The sequence below is a fragment of the Dipodomys merriami genome, unplaced genomic scaffold (genome assembly GCF_024711535.1).
Source record: "Dipodomys merriami isolate MVZ:Mamm:240054 unplaced genomic scaffold, mDipMer1.0.p SCAF_11, whole genome shotgun sequence".
Lineage (NCBI taxonomy): Eukaryota > Metazoa > Chordata > Mammalia > Rodentia > Heteromyidae > Dipodomys > Dipodomys merriami.
The window spans coordinates 30016634-30034412 of NW_027202382.1; the positions used below are offsets into that span (position 1 = coordinate 30016634).

General features: G+C 49.4%; 1 protein-coding gene across 5 annotated transcripts in view; it reads right to left on the minus strand.

Moving 5' to 3' along the window:
* The window catches only part of Whrn (whirlin), a 64750-nt gene that overhangs the window by 24013 nt on the left and 22958 nt on the right, over positions 1 to 17779 (minus strand). For 3 of the 5 annotated variants that reach the window (XM_070012262.1, XM_070012235.1, XM_070012225.1), the window contains exons 2-3: positions 13982 to 14200; positions 9545 to 9670 (exon numbers count right to left, since the gene is read on the minus strand). In XM_070012262.1, the coding sequence (XP_069868363.1) occupies positions 9545 to 9670; positions 13982 to 14200 (345 nt within the window). The remainder of the gene's footprint in view (positions 1 to 9544; positions 9671 to 13981; positions 14201 to 17779) is intronic. The other 2 variants (XM_070012253.1, XM_070012244.1) reach the window with 2 other exon arrangements.

Genomic DNA, 17779 nt, shown 5'->3' on the forward strand with positions numbered 1-17779 from the left:
AGGGAGGCCCAATTCTGTTGTGTTTTTCTTGGCCCCACACCGGGAGACATGACATGCACTTACACAGCCCCTTGTTCCAGAGGGCAGGCAGCTGGAGTGAGGGGTGCAAGGTCAGGGGTCTGGGCCCACACCCTCCGACAGGTAGAACAAACCTGGCCCAGCCTGCTAACTTGCTTCTGGGTGCTCTGCAAGTGTTCAAGTCCACAGCCTTCACAGACATCAGCTGAGAGGTCGGAAGATGTCATAGGAGGGGAACCCACCCAATGTTTTGTGCTTGAACTCAGGGCCTCATACAGCTGCTGTTCTACCACTTGAGCCATGTCTCCAGCTCAGCTTTTTTGCTGGGTATTTTGGAGATGGGGGTCTTGCCGATTTTTCTGTTCAGGCTGGCCCGACCTGGGTGGGAACAGCCAGGCAGTAGAATGAACTGGAACAGGTGGGGACCAGGGGTTGGGGTGTACAGAATTGCCCCATGAGCCAGTGGCAAAGATGGATGTTTTTTTTTTCTGATCCTGGGGCTTGAACTCTGGGCCTGGGCTCTGTCTCTACCACCTGAGCCACAGAACCACTTCTGGCCTTTTTGGAATGGTTAATTGGAGATAAGAGTCTCACAGACTTTCTTGCCTAGGCTGGCTTCCAACCATGATCCTCTGATCTCAGCCTCTTGACAATTAAGCTTTATGAAAGTACCAACCTACTATTGGAAAAGACCCAAGGAGTGAAGACTCCACCGTGGACTGAATGTGATTCCACAGTTCATCCCCCGACCCCCCTTCTGACTGTATGTGGAGACACAGCCCGCAAGGAGGTGGTGAGTGTTGATGGCGTCACTGGTCGATGACATCACTGGGGCGTGCCCTGATCCACCAGGACCAGCGCCCTTTAGAATGAGGAAGAGATGGAAGAGTTCCTTCCCAGGTGTAGTCCATTTCCAGAGGCCGCCCATATTCCTAGGCTGGGGACTCCTTTCTTCACCTCCAGAGCTCATATTGCCCGGCAAGTAAGTCTTTCTCACCAGTGGCTGTCCATCTCTCTGGTTCTCTTTCTGATTGTCGCCCCCACTTCTAGGAACCCCTGTGATAAACTGGGCCCACCAGGCCCATCTCTGCATCCCGGGGCCAGATATTATTTGTGCCCTTAGATCCCTCTGCTACGTATCCAACCTATTTGCAGGCTCAGAGGATTAAGGTAAAGATATTTTCAGGGCTTATTTTGCAAACCATGTATATGGCACAGAGCCATGCCAGGCACAGTGAGAGAAGGTGAAAGGCCTGTCCTGCCCTGCCCCCCACCCCCAGGGTGAGGAGGGGTAACTGGGCTTCTGCCCTTTGCATCTGGAGCCTCCCCCAGTGCTAAGTCATTGCAGCTTCACCTCCAGGAGCTCACCCAGCCAACAGCCACAGTTCTGCAGAATGTAAACGTATAGACAGAGCCTGGAGCTGCATGTCTGAGGTCTCAGATCCCTGCTCGAGTCTCGGCCAGCAGCAACTTAAGGTCTCCAGGCCTTTCTCTCAGGAACTCCACTCCCTTAGGAAGTGATACACAGATGAACACATTCACTTCAAAGAAGACGACCATGGTTGCACCATGCCAGCCTATGCCTGTGTCTTCCTAACAGTTTGCAACCATCCTCCTGACAGGAAGGGTCTATACCCTTTATTGTTTTAGAGACTTGGGGAGAGAAGCCAGCTTATACCCAATTTTGCCAAAATATTGGTATCCTTATTCTATACCATGTCCTCATGGCACCCTGGAAGGAGCTGTCTAGATGGACACGCTTCTCTTTTGAAAGCCTAATATATACATATATATTTTCATAATTTGCTGGTACTGGGGCTTGGACTCAAGGCCTGCCCTTGAGTCCAAGGATGGTGTCAAACCACCATCCTCCAGATCTCAGCCTCCTTGAGTAGCTAAGATTACAGACATACTCCACTGGGCTTGAAGAGAGAGAGAGAGAGAGAGAGAGAGAGACAGAGAGACAGAGAGAGAGACAGTGTGTGTGTGTGTGTGTGTGTGTGTGTGTGTGTGTGTGTGTGTGTGTTTTAACATTATCTCAATACTTTCAATCTGTCTAAAGTGGTCTCCAACTCTACAATAAGGACTGAGAAGTAGTAACTGCGCCAGGTAATGTTAATTTCAAGTGAATTCAAATGCATGAATTTTCATTCAGTTTCTGTAACCTCCAAATTATACGTGAAAACTATATAGTCAAGGGTAAAAAAGGAAAAGAAATGTGTATCAAAGGAGGGACAAGAGAAATAAGCAGAGGACTTCATATGCATGAATGGCAATAGAATAATGAATGAGTTGAAATTGTTTAAAGGGGTGGGGGAAGTAAAAGAGGGGGTGAACATGATCCAAGCACATGGAAATCTCATAGTGACAGCCCTTTGTACAATTAATGCAAGGTAACAGAGAGCTAGAGGGAAGGGGGAGGGGAGAGGAAGAGGAAAACCGGATAGGCATGGCAGAACCCTAGAGGGGACAGGGTCTGTGGAAGATCTGCTCTGCCTGACTGGAAAATAAAGTAAAAGAAAAACCTTTATGGGATCTAAGAAGAGTCTCTAAGCAATTTGGGACAAGTCTTCCTGCTGGCCCAGGGCTATACTGCCTGAAGGTGGAGGTATGCCTGGAGGCAGTTAACTGACTCCAGAAGTTCCGCTGAGACTTCTCTCATTTGTTACTCTTTTGAAAACCTTATTTCAATTAGAACCAGCTAAATGCCTGACTTACAGGGAATAAGGGTGAATGGTTGGGTAAATTATAATTCAGCCACAGATGGAATTATTATTATGCAACTATTACAAATTGTGCTGAGGAGGAATTTTTAATTACCATACATGGGGAAAATGCAAGTGAAAAAAATGGGGATGTAAAGTAGTGTACACCATATAATAATCATGCAAAAGTACACCAAGAAATGAGAAAGGGAAAGGTGCTGATGGATGGAAAACACTCACATGTCCATCAAAATATGGCATAGCCATGTGGTAGAATACTACTCGGTCATCAACATGAATTTACTGATTTAGGGCATAACATTAGAGAGAAGCCAGACACAAGGGTCACATGATCTGTGACTCATTCATACTTGGGGCCCCCAGGGGGCTGTTCTGAAGAGGCAGAATAGAGATGAGTATTTCACAGGGGGCTGGGGGAGGGGAGCAGGGACACAGCTGTTTAAAGGATCACAGGGATTTTCAGGGAGGGCTAAAAACATTCTGAAATTCAATAGTGGTGATCACTGCCTAGTCTAGAGAATAGACTAAAAAGGCACTGATTTATGGCATAGGATTTATGATACAGGGACTGTTAATCAACACAGAGGTTAAATAAGGCTGCTTAGAGAATGCAGAATGTATGGGCTCCTACTGTGTGTGTGTGTGTGTGTGTGTGTGTGTGTGTGTGTGTGTGTGTGTGTGTGTGTGTGTGTGTGTGTGTGTGTGTGTGTGTGTGTGTGTGTGTGTGTGCGCGCGCGTGCAAGTTAGTGCTTACATAGCTGGAAAAAAATAAACTAAAGAGAAATAGGTGCAGGTAAATAGCTCTGACACAGTCTCTTGCACCCTAAACTCTGACAGGTCCAGTCTCCCTCTAGCCTGCCTCCCAGATAACTGCTCCTCGGCTCTGAAGTTAACTCCATCAGTCCTAGTGCCAGGTGTCTCTCCAGGTGTTGCTGGCCAGCTGTGAAGTCTCAAGAGAACTGTCTCCTCCTACCCACTGCACCATCCACCCCCACTTCATCTGTCCCCCCACCCTCTGGTCCTCACGGTACCTGTCCCCCTCTGCAGGGCCTGGTTCTGCCCTGCGAGACCCATACCTAGCCCTTGTCTCTGTAGCCACAGTGGGCTGAGGGCTCCTCCCAAGGACCCAGCACAGCAGGGTGGCCAAGTACCCGATTTCTGGATTCACATCCTGGTCGACCACTTCCTGTATATGTGGGCTTGGTAAAGTCACTTAACCTCTCTGTGCTGTAAGGGCTAAGAATGCTAGTCATGGGCTTGCTGTGGGGGGGTGAAAGGAGCCACTATTTACGTCCTCAGGATAGCACCTGGCCATAGGACAGGGCAGGTGTTCTCCTGGTATCCATGGTGTCACCATGGCTAGGTATGGCTCTGATCCCCATGAGTTTCCAGCTAACTAGTCCAGCAGCCGCCGGAGTGGCGAGAGGCAAGGAGGTCCCCACCCGAGCCTCGGAGGGAGGCCATCCTGCTGATGCCCTGGCGTTGGGTGTCTGGATCTTGTAATCAAGTTGTTTCTGCTGTTGTTAGACACCCAGCGTGTGGACCTTTGTCCCAGCAGCTCCAGGACACCAGGCGGGGGTGGGGGTGGGGGGGAGGGTCTGCTCTCCTCTGGGACTGCTCACATGCCCACCTGGCACCACGGAGCCCTGAGCAGGGATGCCATCTGCTTCCTGCACAGAAACCAGGCCCCACCTGCCTCCCTCCCTGCAGACCCCAGCTAAGCTAAGAAGCAGCCCCCACGAGGCCTGTGCAAGGACTGAGAAAAGCCATGGAGAGACCAGTCAGGGCCATGGCCACCACCATCATGAGACTCCAGATGTGAGAGCTACTGCGCCCAGAAACCAACGCTGGCTATGGCCCCTAGACCAGCCGCCCCTCTCCTGGTGTGTCCACATCCCGACCCCTCACCCACAAGCAGACTCCTTGGCGGCTGCCGTCTTCCATGTGGGTGGCTCTGTACTCACAGCAACTGCGATGTATGACGCCTTGATCCATACTACAAGTGATCTGCAAGCAAGGCCAGAGCCAGGGCCAGGACAGTGACCTCTTCTCCATGCCTTGCTACAGCCCTGCTCCACAACAGGGGCTGACAAATGGCCCACCGCTACAATGACGTCCGTCAGCAAAGGGGATTAGCGTGGCCATGGGTCGGCACACCACACCAGCCTCCATGGACACCACTGAGCTCAGCCTGGCCACGTCTGAAGCCAGAAGGGCAGCTGATGGCCTCAGCCCCCACACCCCACTGCAGACCCTTTGCTCAGCCACTTGGGCGGCGCAAGAGATTTGTAGAAAAGCCTGATGCCAACCTGGGCTTCTATCTATCTGGTGGACAGAATGGATAGAATGGTTCGAGGAGACATTAAGCACACCATTCATTAAATGCTCTTGTCTTTTCTCATGGCTATGCAAATTTAAGTTGGCTCTGATCCCATGGCCTTAGTGTGTGTGTGTGTGTGTGTGTGTGTGTGTGTGTGTGTGTGTGTGTATGTGTGTGTGTGAGTGTGTGTGTGTGCGTGTATGTGTGTGTGAGTGTGTATATGTGCCCTTTACTCATTTAGGGATGACAAAACCCCATGCGCTGGTCCTTGGGTGCTCCTTCCACGGAAGACAGACATTCTCAACAACTCTTAGCACTGACTGAACCCCCTTCCTGGCAGACCAGCTTCCATCACACAGGTACAGATAGTTGTGTGCCACATAAGTCACCTGGCATTGTTGTGCAAATGACAAGCTGCCTGCTGCCCATGGGGGAGGGGCCGGGCACTGGATGGAAGTTACAGAAACAGGACAATGTTTGCCCCAGTGGAACAGGCACCCCACTTCCGAGCTGGGCTTCCCTGTCGCCAGTGGCCTTAGGGGCAGCGATGGCTCAGCCTGCACTCCATGGCTTCTCTGACAGCTCAGGGACAAGCTGCTGAAAGTCACTGACCACCAGGCTCTTCAAAGGTAAAATGGGGACAATGACAACCAGGCCATCCATCTGGGCCTGCCTTGAGGTGACTCAGGCAGCACCTGGAGGGGGCGTGGCCATTGGCCTGAGTCCTGCGGGAAGCAGGAATGTTTCCCCAGCGACAGCCGCTGAGCAGACACAGCACACAGAGGAAAGGTGAAAGTGAGAATCCATCAGTCACCTCTCCTGCATCTCTAGAGGGCAGTTAAGGTGGCCCCTACAGGCCCCCTCTCCTGCTCTGCCCCAGAACCACAGGGGCCAGAGTAAGAGCCACAGGACTTGTCTGGGAAAGGTGCAAGAAGGAAGGAATGGGAACAAGATGTTCATGTCAGAAAAGGGCCAACCACAGCTGCTGAAGACTGTCTGGCTGGGCTTGTTTTTCCCATCACTCCCATCCAGGGTTCCAGGGCTAGGCCTCTCTGGGCCTCAGTCTGCACAGCTTTCAATAAAAAGTAGTGGGTCATCTACCTCTGAGACTGTCCAGAGTGTTATTAAAGTGGAGCATAAGGAAAGTGCTTAGCAGGTGTGCAGTGCCGTTGCTCCCCACCCCAGTGCCCGGCCAGCATGTCACTTAAGAGCTCCAGGGGCTTTGCCACTCTCCATTCAATGGGGAGCTGAATTCTGGGTTCCTGCACCTTCCAGGAAACCAGGTGTAGGGACACCTTGCTCTGTCCTCCATTGTCTGCAGTCCCTTCCCAGGAGAAGGACCTATGGCCTGAGAACTCAGAGAGGGATATGGCCTTGGTGCCACCAGCAAATAGCTCTCTCCAAACCCCTGCCTCAGAGCTTAGGTACATCGATGGCTCCTCCCTCCCCTGCTTTCTTTCCTGCCAGCAAAGAGAGGACATCATAGGTAGTAAATTGCACTAGGTAAAAATAATACTAAGGCCATTGAAACACAAACTTGCTATTTGTGCCTCTTCACCTCTTCTGATGAGGCCAGGGATTGAATCCTATACCTCAGGAATTCTGGGAAAATGCTCTACCACTGAGCTACATCCCAGCCCCAGGCTCCTGGTTTCACAGCCCATCTTAGTACTGAGAAGTGGCCACAACTTGATGAAAATCTTACAGCCCAGACACATCATGATCTGACCTGGGAAGGAAGGCCATTTTCTAAAAGGCTCATGGTGGTGGGGTCACAGAAGGAAAAGAATCAGCAAGGAGGGTCCCCAAGAGACTGGCAGGCCAGACTCTTAAGAGCTCTGGAAAGTCATGCTAACTGCAAAGAGTTGTCACATCCCAAGGTTGCACAGGGCAGGAGAGGAAGGACTTCCCGGAAAATACAGGACAGGAAACTGTTTCTCTTTTCTATGTCTAGCAAGGATACTTTTTTCACAATTGGAAAACAGGTAATTGTGTGTGTGAGAGAAGAGAGAGAGACAGACAGGCAGGCAGGCAGACAGGCAGACAGACAGACAGACAGAGTCCTGGGGCTTAAACTCAGGGGTTTAGATGCCATCCCTGAACTTCTTTGCTCAAGGCTAGTGCTCTACCACTTGAGCCCAACTCCACTTCCAGCATTTTGAGTGTGTGGATGACTAATTTGGAGATAAGAGTCTCATAGACTTTCCTGCCCAGGTTGGCTTCAAACCATGATTCTCATATCTCAGCCTCCTGAATAGCTAGGATTATAGGCATGAGCTACTGATGCCTGGCTAGGTACTAATTTTTTAAAAATTTATACTCAGTTAATGTGGGTGGCAGTCAGGATTACCTATTATAAACTTATTTTCTCTCCATAATCACAACATATACAGATATCTCGGAGCTACATAAAAACATGCCACTTCTGCTTAAGCTTCTGCCCACGTATTAGCACTCACTCACTGGTGAGTCCTGTCCACCACAGGATTGACGATTGCAACAGCAGGAGGGCAGGAAAGCCACTGGCCGTGCTTAGCAGAATCCTTTCCTTCCACAAAAGTGAACTCTGTGTTGTGTATGAGCTGGGTGCAAAGGAGGGAGACAGGGCACAAGATTGGAAGAAAGAAAACTGGTTCTGGTCCTGCCAAGATCCTTCCTCCCTCCCTCAAGTAGAGAACTGTTTCCTACACATCTACTACATGCAGATGCTGTCTTGGGGCAGGGGGATATTTTGAAAAGAAAGCACACCCAGGCTCCATGTCATGCCGCTGGGAGCCGAGAGATAATACCCAGCCCTGGCTCTCTGGTGGGATTAAGTATTGGGAGCCCCTGAGCCACAGGGAGGGTACCGAGGGATGGCACATGGAAGGTGCTAAGCCCAGAGAGGACAGGTGGTCAGAACTGATTCTGACAAAATCCAGTGTGCACAGGGGCCAGCCTAGCCTGCAGCTGTCACAGCAGTTCTGAGACACCTAGCATCCACCACCACGCTGCAAAGAGCCATCTGTCCCCACTTACTGAGACACAGCTTCTGCCCTAGATATCCCTGACAGGCCTGTCCTAAGGCCACAATCAGAGGGGTGACCCTGTGAGTGGACAGTCCCAGGACCAGACTGACAGCCTGGACCCCATGAAAAGAAATGGACTGGCTGACAGCCCTCCAGGGAAGGCACCAATAGAAGAGCTGGCACACACTAACTTTGCATGTTGGGTGATGACGTAGACACCTAGTGCTCTTTATTCCCTTCTTTCTCATTGTTTCCTTACTTTGGTTGGTGAAGTCGGATCTAGGAGAAAAAGAATAAAGCACACTGCCTTCAGAGGACCTTGGGGTAGGGCAGGACCAGGCCAGGATCCTTGTGTGGCTCTGGGCAACTTCTTGTACCTTTCTGAGTCTTTTTTACTCATCTAAGTCATGCTATTAATGGCTACCACAGGGCTATGGAGAGGATTGTATGCATGCATAGCTCAAGCATTCTGCACCGTGTCTGACTCATAATAGCTGGTTAATAAGTGGCAACTGCTGTCACAGTGATTATTTCTAACTGCCAATCAATTCTGGCTATCGGGAATGGAACACAGGGCTTAAAGGTTGGGTCTCTGGTAGGACTGGAAAGCTGTGGGGGGTGGGAGGTGAGGGCAGGTACAAAAGAATAAGAGTTATCCAAAGATAAACTGTGGAGGGGGTGGCAGCCCCTGCTGAGAGGGTGGGGAACTTGCCCCCAACCCCCACTGCCTGGCCCACCCCTAGGGTAACTGCTGGGAGCCCCTGACCTCCTAAGTGCCTTTCCACAGAGGGCAGGGTTGGCCCGTCCCTCCTCGGAACTCAACCTGGGCCTGGGGAAGTAAGTGGGCCGAGCAGCTGGAAAGCAGCCTTTCCCCCCAGGAGAGATCTGCACAGCGACAGGAAGCCCTATTTACAAATAAAGCCTGTTCTGGCTCTGCCACCCACACAGCCAAGCCCTTTATTCCTTTTCAATACGCCTAATTCCACAGAAAGTGCACTGCAATAAACAGAATTAATCGGCCCTGGACGCCCGAGTGAGTGTAGGCAGGTGTCAGGGGTACAGCCGAAGGGGCCTCGTGGGGGAAGGAAAGTAGAAAATGTTTCATTGCTGTGGAAAGGAGAAAGGATGGAAGGATGTACTGAAGGTGGCACTTTAGGAGCAAATAAAGCCCTTGCCCTCTGCAACTTAGGCAAAACCCAGTGACCGGAAAACTTCTGTGGAATGCTTTTCCTCCGCCTTCTTTCCAAATGGAAATTGCTTTATAGTCGTAGTTAGCCATGACTGTAAAAGTAACACCTGTTCCCATGCAGACACTGTGTAAGGATGGAAAGAACAGAATGAATGGCCTCCATCATGCCCTGGCCTTGGCCTCTAGATGGCCACTGGTGAGGTTCTGGGAGTGGGTCTCGTCCAGACGTTCCTCTCTACACAGACACAGATGCTGCGAACCAGACCCTGGGATCTCCCCTCACCTTGAGCCCGCTGCTTTCCGCCTCGGAGCCTGGGTCCACGCCAGTGATGTATATGCCTAGGCCATACTCAGCTCCCCCTCGGATGGTGAGGCCCAGGGAGCGGCCATCCCCCAGCACCAGGTTCACCTGCAGGGGAGAGATAAGGTGTTGTCAGCCTGGAGGAGGCTCACGTGGGGGAAGCGGGGTGTGTGTGTGTGTGTGCGTGTGTGTGTGTGTGTGTGTCTGTGTGTCTGTGTGTGTGTGTCTGTGTGTGTCTGTGTGTGTGTGTCTGTGTGTGTCTGTGTGTGTGTGTCTGTGTGTGTCTGTGTGTGTGTGTGTGTCTGTCTGTCTGTCTGTGTCTGTGTGTGACATGCCTCCCCTGCTCAGAAGAACATGGAACTGACTCCACACACCAGAAGGGCAAGGCCAGATCAGGACTGTCCCCAGAAACACCCCCAGTCCTGCCCTGGTTCTTTCACTGACTTGCTGAGTAAATTGGAGAAGTCTTGTCCTCTATCAATGCTAAAACTTCAGGGAAAGGAGAATGCTGAGGAGCCCTCCAGAGGTTCCCTGGGATCCAACATCCCAGGTGTGTTGGCTTGTCAGCTTTGTTCAGGGCCACAGCCAGTGCTGAGGTCCAGGCATGGAACAGACCACAGAAAATGGCTCATAGCGGGCAGGAGGTGGAGAGGAAAGGGCAGGCTATGCCAGCGTGTGGAGCTGTGGGCCAAGTGAGAGAGCTAAAGAGAACTTCTGAAGACCCCCAGAGAGGGTCTGTGTCTTGAGACAGTGGTAGGGGGTGGGAGGCCTCACACAGAAGGGCTGGAGGCTGGCTGGGAACAGATGGTGCTCGTAGGACTGTGCCCTCTGGGCAGGGACCAGCAGGCCTGGCTCAGGATCTGCTAGACCCAATATGCCAGGTCATATGTAGTAAGCTCCTCTCATCCCTCCACTGGCTTTCCCACCTCCAAGGAGGCCTGGGCAAGACCTTTTGCATCCTTGCAGCCAAGCCCAAAATGCCCAGCTCCAAGCAGCTCCCTCTGAATACTAAGGATAGAAACAGACATTCCAATCTTCCCACCGTTTTCCACAACTCCTCCACATGGAAATAAAGTGGAGTCTTTATCACAGAACGGTAATAAAGTTCTATCAGCCACAGGATAATCTGCCTTGATCGTTCACTACAAATCCAACTAGTGTTTGGCATGAGCAAAATTCATCTAAGAGAAAGAAAATGAGACTGTGGAGGCCTGGCTCGGAGTACAGAATACTATCAGCCGATTAGAATGAGAACAGATCATGAACCAAGCCCAACCAAGGCAGGTACCATGCTAGCATTACACACACACACACACACACACACACACACACACACACACACACACACACACACACACACACACACACACACACACACACACACACACACACACACACACACACACACACACACTCTCTCTCTCTCTCTCTCTCTCTCTCTCTCTCTCTCTCTCTCTCTCTCTCTCTCTCTCTCTCTCTCTCTCCTTCAGTTAACCCTGGCTTTCCTGTGCTATTCCAGTGTGGCCCTCACTGAAATGTAAAATGAAAGGGCCAGAGTTCATAAGCAGGCTTTGGAGTTTACTGCTGGGCACTCTGAGATACTGCTACACACCCTGGTCCCTGGTCCCTTATTGGGTACCTTGATTCATTACTGGGAATGCTGGAATGCTGCTGGGCCCATGTGGACACTGATGGGAACTCCAGGACACTGCTGGGTTCCCTGAACACCATTGGGCATGCTGGAGTACCGCTGGGGTCCCTGGACCACCTGACTTACAGAATTATGACCTCTAAATTGTAACCTTTTAACTACTTAATAATGAAAAGAAATTTAAAAGGTCCTTCCCCACCCCCTAAAGGAGGTCTGGGCCCCCAAACACTCTTCCATCTGCCCTCTGAGATTTACCTTGATTGCTTCTTCATGAAGCCTTCCCTGACTTTCTTGAAAATCTACCCCACTTCTGGGCATAGTAGAATGCTCCTGTAATCTAGCACTCAGGAGGCTGAGGCAGGAGGATCTTGAGTTCAAGGTCATTCACTTCAGAGTGAGACTCTCAACCTCTCTACGTCCAAACAAAAACCAAACCCCAAACCTACTTTTGAAATATACACTTGAGAAATAGCTGAGATTTGGGGTTCAATGGATTTTGTCACAGTATTTAAAAAGAGCCGTGGTAAGTCCCGGAGGAAGACAAAGACAAAATTATCTTCGATTCATCGGTTCAGGCAACCAACCAGGAGCTCCTAAGGGTGCGTTGGTGCCTGTGGCTCACACCTGTAATCCTAGCAGGCTGAGATCTGAGGATCCTGGTTCAAAGCCAGTCTGGAGACAAATGTCCCAAGACATGTTCAATTAACCAGTAAAATGCCAAACTGGAAGTATGGCTCAATTGGTAGAATACTAATCAGCCATAAGCAAAAAAGCTAGCATGAAGCCCTGAGTCCAAAGCCTAGTAACATCTCACAACACACACACACACACACACACACACACACACACACACACACACACACACACACACACACACACACACACACACACACACACACACGAGAACCACCAAGGCTAAGGTCTGCAGCCTGCTGATTCATGGCTGAGCATCCCTCCATGCCTGTAGAGATAACAGAGAGACAGGAAGTGCCTTTTCCCCCTTGCAGGGACTTGTGGCCTCTGATGCTGACTTTGTAAGCAGACAACTCTCTCTCTGGAACTAGGCAAAGCCCCGTGTGTACATGGGTTGGTTACACAGGACTCAGGACGACAGAGGGAGGCCCTGGTGTGGATAATATACCTCTAGTGGAGACCCTGACTCTTAGACCCCACCTATGACTACTCCGTGTATTTGAAAATCACCCATGTTAATAACATACTTCTACCTTCAGCCAGGAGAACCACCAAGAGTTGATTCATGCCTAGAGAAGCAGACAGGTAAGACAGCCTGTGTATGGTAGATGGAACAACTCAACCAGCCAGCCAGCCAGTTAGTTTTCCCTCCTTCCTTCCTTTCTTCAGTTCCTTTATCCCCATCACTCATGACACTGTCAGGCACACAGTAGAGCTCAATAAGGTTAGATGACTCACTTCTGGTAGGATGGAGCCAGTGACAAGCACCCTACAGGTGGTTAGAAGGACTCAAGGTGTTAGCAGCTCAAGGCATGACCAATTACCCCACAAAACTTAGGCACTGCAGAAGATAGGAGCTGCAGGAACCGAGGAATGCCCTCCTGCTGGGGAGGGCATAAGACCCCAGCCACTCTGAGGATGGCTGGGAGGTGGCCCAGTGCACACCAACTAGCCTCTTAGCCTCCACTGCCTCCCCCAGGAGCACAGAGATCGCCTATGTCCTGCATATTGACATTTCAACAAAGAACACAAATGCACTAAATTAATGTTATGCTCTTATCGACAGGTAAAGGAAAGAGCTCAGAAAGAGTCTCCACGGGGATGGTGCTCGGCCCAGCATCTAGGTTCTGCGGCCTCTTAGCTGCTGCCTCTTAACTCTCAAGGTTTGGAGAGAGCAGAGCTGCTGGTCAGTCAAATCACACCCAAAGGAGTGCAAATCAAACAGCCCAAAGAGAAGGTTAAGACATGAGGAGCCCCGTTAATCCCTGGTTCATTTGATGGCAAGACACAGACCATTTCTATGAGGAGGAGAGCTCTGTTGGGGACATTTATTCATACCCCTGCCTCAGTCATTAAGTTACAAACCCCATGGTGCTCCAAGCAACAACCCCTTCCCCACCAGCTAACGCCCTGGTAGTTTCTAAGTCAAGGTTCCGCACCAAGCCCATCAGACGCCCCCTTCCTGTAAGTGGGCACCTGAGGGCGAAGACTGGGAGAACAGAATGGCAGAGATCCTCCGCAGGTTGTACCCCGGCTGCAGTGCTGGGGCTGCCCACACCAGGGTGGGGCAGGGCAGGCCTCTATTGTTTACAATCTGGGACCCAAACTACCACAGATTCCCTGGGGGAGATGGTAAAAGTCCTGGCAGCTTCTTGGGCTACACACCTAGATCAAAGACCATGGAGCAGTTCAGCCATCTCTAATGTATGAAGCCCAGCCCAGAGCCTTCTCCCTTTCCTTTCCTAGGGCTAGGCAGTGGGGCCTGGTATAGCCCAACTCCAGCCAGCAGAAGAGCCCATCCTCTAGAGGGGGATGGTGACTGATCCGCTGAATGCATGTATCTGAGCTCTTCTTTGCAGCAGTGTAGCTTGTGTGGGGAGTACACACCGAACAGGTCAGAAACAGGCCAGAGACAAAACTCTTTGAGAGGGGCATGTGGGAGAGGACAGAGGCCTGCAGGGTGGGGGTGGGGGCAGAGCCTCTGAGGAGCCCTGCCCTGTTCTCATGTGGAAAGATCTTGGTAACTCAGCTTTGGCTGCCACCAGCTCCTCCCTCTGTTATAACCAGGAGCTCACCTTTTTCTCATCCCCGCTCTGAAGGAGGTGTAGCGTGCTCCTGCGGTCCCCCTCATGCTGTCTCAGGGCACTGCCATGGGGCTGGGGCAGGCCTGAAGGTGGGGAGATGCTTCGGCCCTGTGGGTCCACCCAGGTGTAGATGTGGTTGGTGACATATCCTCCAGGGATGCGCCCAGCCGAGTACACAGACAGCACCAGCTTCTTGGAGCCCTTCAGAGCCTAGAACGGGGGAACACACAGTTAAAGGGAAGGGGGGCACTTCCAGCTTCTCAAGTCTTCACAGGACCCCCTCATGAAGGAAGGCAATCGCCCCTAAAGTTTTCTTTTTGCTCATAAGTCCTCTTCTCTCCACTCCCCAGCCCTTAGTTTGGCCTATGGAAATGGGCCTATGTCTACTGCTATTCAAAGTGGTCCAACAACCCAAACCCAACTCATAATTAGGAAAATGAACTGAATAGACAATTCTTGAAAGTATAAATGGCTAATAAATACATAAACAAATGTTCAACATCCTAGGCCATAAAGGAAACGCAATCAAAACCTCATTGAGATACAACTGGAGTGCCAGTTGAATGGCATTTGTCAAGAATACAAACAACTAGTGTAACTACTATGGAAGTCAGTATGGAACTTCCTATACATCTAAAACTATGATCCAGATATTCTACTCTTAGATAGTTAATTGAAGGAATGTTACCCAGGATATAATAGAGATTTCTCCTGCACACCCATGTACATTGTGGCACTATTTACACCAAGCTAGAGAACGACCCAGATCCTCTACAACTAATGAATGGATCAAGAAAATGTGTTACATATACACAATGGAATATTACTAAGCCATAAGAATGAAATTATTCATTTGCGAAATGCATGTGTGAAATAAAGCCAAGTTGAGAAGAACAAAGGTCATATGCTGTCTCTCAAATTTGGAATCCAGACCTAATATCTATCTAGATTCTAGACATCTATCTAAATATCTCTCTAGATCATCTATCTAGACAGATATTTGCAGACAGACAGACAGACACACACACACATGTGACTATAATTGTGGTGCTATTTGGAGAAATGAGGAGGACTAGAAGAAAAGAGTGATAAGACAGGAATGATACTAAAATACATTGTGTCTATGTATAAAAATGGCACAAGGTAAACTCCTGAAAGTTGTTAAAAATATGGAAGATGAAGGGGGTGAGAAAAGAGAGCAACAGAGTAGGTTAATCTGTTCTGTGTACAGCATACTCATGCATGGAAATACTACAGTGAAACCACTTGACACTTACCATGGAATAAATACAATGTAAATAAATATAGTGGCCCAAATATAAGACATTTGATCTCTTAGGAAAGCTATGCTGAAGAGTGTGTCCCAAGCATACCTCCAAGCTGCCATCTTTAAATGGGCCCGCATGTCTGTGTCAGGATGGGTCCTGACTGGCATCTGGAACTTGGATGTTGAGCACTGCTGCCTGCCACAGCTCCCACCCCTGTACCCAGGCTGTGCAGCGTGCTGGGCTTAGATGGCAGGTGCAAACAGAGTGGCTTCTGCTGCTTTGCTGCTCTCCTGCAGCAGTGTGGTGTGGCCCCCAGTGAAACCTTGAATGCAACCTAAAAGTGCTTTGCAGGGGCTGGGAAGGTGGCTCCGTGGTAGAGTGCTTGCCTAGCATGCACAAAGTCCTGGGTTCGATTCCTCAGCACCACATACACAGAAAAAGCTGGAAGTGGCACTGAGGCTCAATTGGTAGAGCGCTAGCCTTGAGCACAGAGAGGCTCAAGGACAGTGCCCAGGCCCTGAGTTTAAGATCCAGGGCTGGGGAAAAAAAAAAAAAAAAAGCTCTGCAGAGAGATGGTGTCTCACACATAGAGTCACATTATTAAATGTGTGTCCTGTGTGACTCAGCCAGAGAGCCTGGGCTCCCACTGAACTTTTCCAGTGTGCCTTTCCCCTGGCTCATTTTGCTTAGTCTTCATAATAAAAATCAGCCGTGAGCACAACTATATACAACTACAGTCAGAGCCCCCCCTCTGCAGACTCAACCAGCCACAGATCAATAATATTTTTTTTAATTTTACCTATGAGAGTACAGAAAGGGAGGGAGGGTGAACAAATACAATCATGGTATTCAGTATATGCTACATGGAAAAGTATACTATGTAACTTGTGGACAGGGCAGGAGGGGCAAACTGGGGGAAAGCCAAGGAAGGGGTGACATTGTAAAAAAAAATGTACTTTTTACCTGACTTATGGAATGGTAACACCTTTGTACAGTACCTTAATAGTAACAATAAAATTATATCTTAAAAACTATACTGCACATGCATAGAGTTTTTTGTTATTTCCTAAACAATATAGTATAACAGCAATTTCCAAACCATTGCCATTGTATTGGGTATTAGGAGTCATCTAGGATGATGTGAAGGGTTTTTGTTTGTTTGTTTTTGGTGCTGGTCCTGGGGCTTGAACTCAGGGCCTGAGCTTCTTTTGCTCAAGGCCATTGCTCTACCACTAGAGCCACAATGATACTTCTGTTTTTTTCTGAGTAGTTTACTGGAGATAAGAGTCTCAAGGATTTTCCTGTTTGGGCTCACTTTGAACCTCAATCCTCAGATCTTAGTGTCCTGAGTACCTAGGATTACAGGCATGAATTACTGGTGCCCAGTCAGTACTGTAAAGTATATGGAGAATGTGTGTAGGTGATAAGCAAATACTACACCATTTTCTAAAAATGACTCAAGCATCAGTGGATTTTGGCATCCCCAAGGGAATCTTGGAACCAATCTCCCACAGAGAGTAAAAGATGAGTGGATATGAATCCTATGAGCCTTTCTAGCTCATCTCGGAATCCTAGGGGTGTCTAGGGGACCCCAATAAGATAGTAGCCAAGAGAAAGCAAAAACATTCATACTAACAGTTGCTTAATACAAAAGCCCTTGTGTCAGGCCCTCTGCTCTATACCCACATAAAATCCTGGTGAAATCTTATTTTGAGGATGAGGAGGGATCTGTCATTCAGAGGAAGATATGGTGAGAAATCACCTGTCTACAAGGTTACTAAAGGGGTTCTTTATCCTTAGCTACAAATTTTGAGTATCAACACTACCTTTGTTTTATACTTTCTAGTGCTGAGGATGGAACAAACATACGAAGTGGTAAGGCCAAATTCTGAGATCCACCATATTGCTCTTCCCCAACGCACCTGTAGTGGAGATTCACAGAGACAGTCGCTTAGCCCTAGATTAACAGTCAACATTAGAGGATGTGTGTATGTCACAGCTAAAACTTACACACTGAAGCCAAACTCCCAACATGGTGGCAATTGAGAGATGGAGCCTTTGAGAGGTAATCAGAGTTGGATGAGGTCATGAGGGTGGGGGCTCTCCTGATGCAATCAGTGGCTTTCTAAAGAGAATGAAGGCGAGGGAGCAAACAGGCACAGAACTCACTTCCTTTCCTCTGTATGTGGACACCGGAAGTTTGCGAGGCTAGAGGTAGAAGCCATCACATTGGCATCCTGGCTTCAGACTTCTAGTCTCCGGAAATGTAAGAAAATCAATTCCTACTAAGCCACCCTATCTATGGAACTGTACTGTGGACGCTCCAGCTGACAAACCGTTCTGCAACTGGGGGCTGTTTGACCCAATGCAAGGAAACTTTGTTCTGCTTGGAAAAAACCATGTTCACAGAGAGTTTGTAATGCCAAGGACCTGTGATACACTGTAATGTTAAGTGGCCTCAACAGGCTATAAATCATGTTTTATAATAGGATCTGCTGTGTTATAAGGAAAATCACACAGA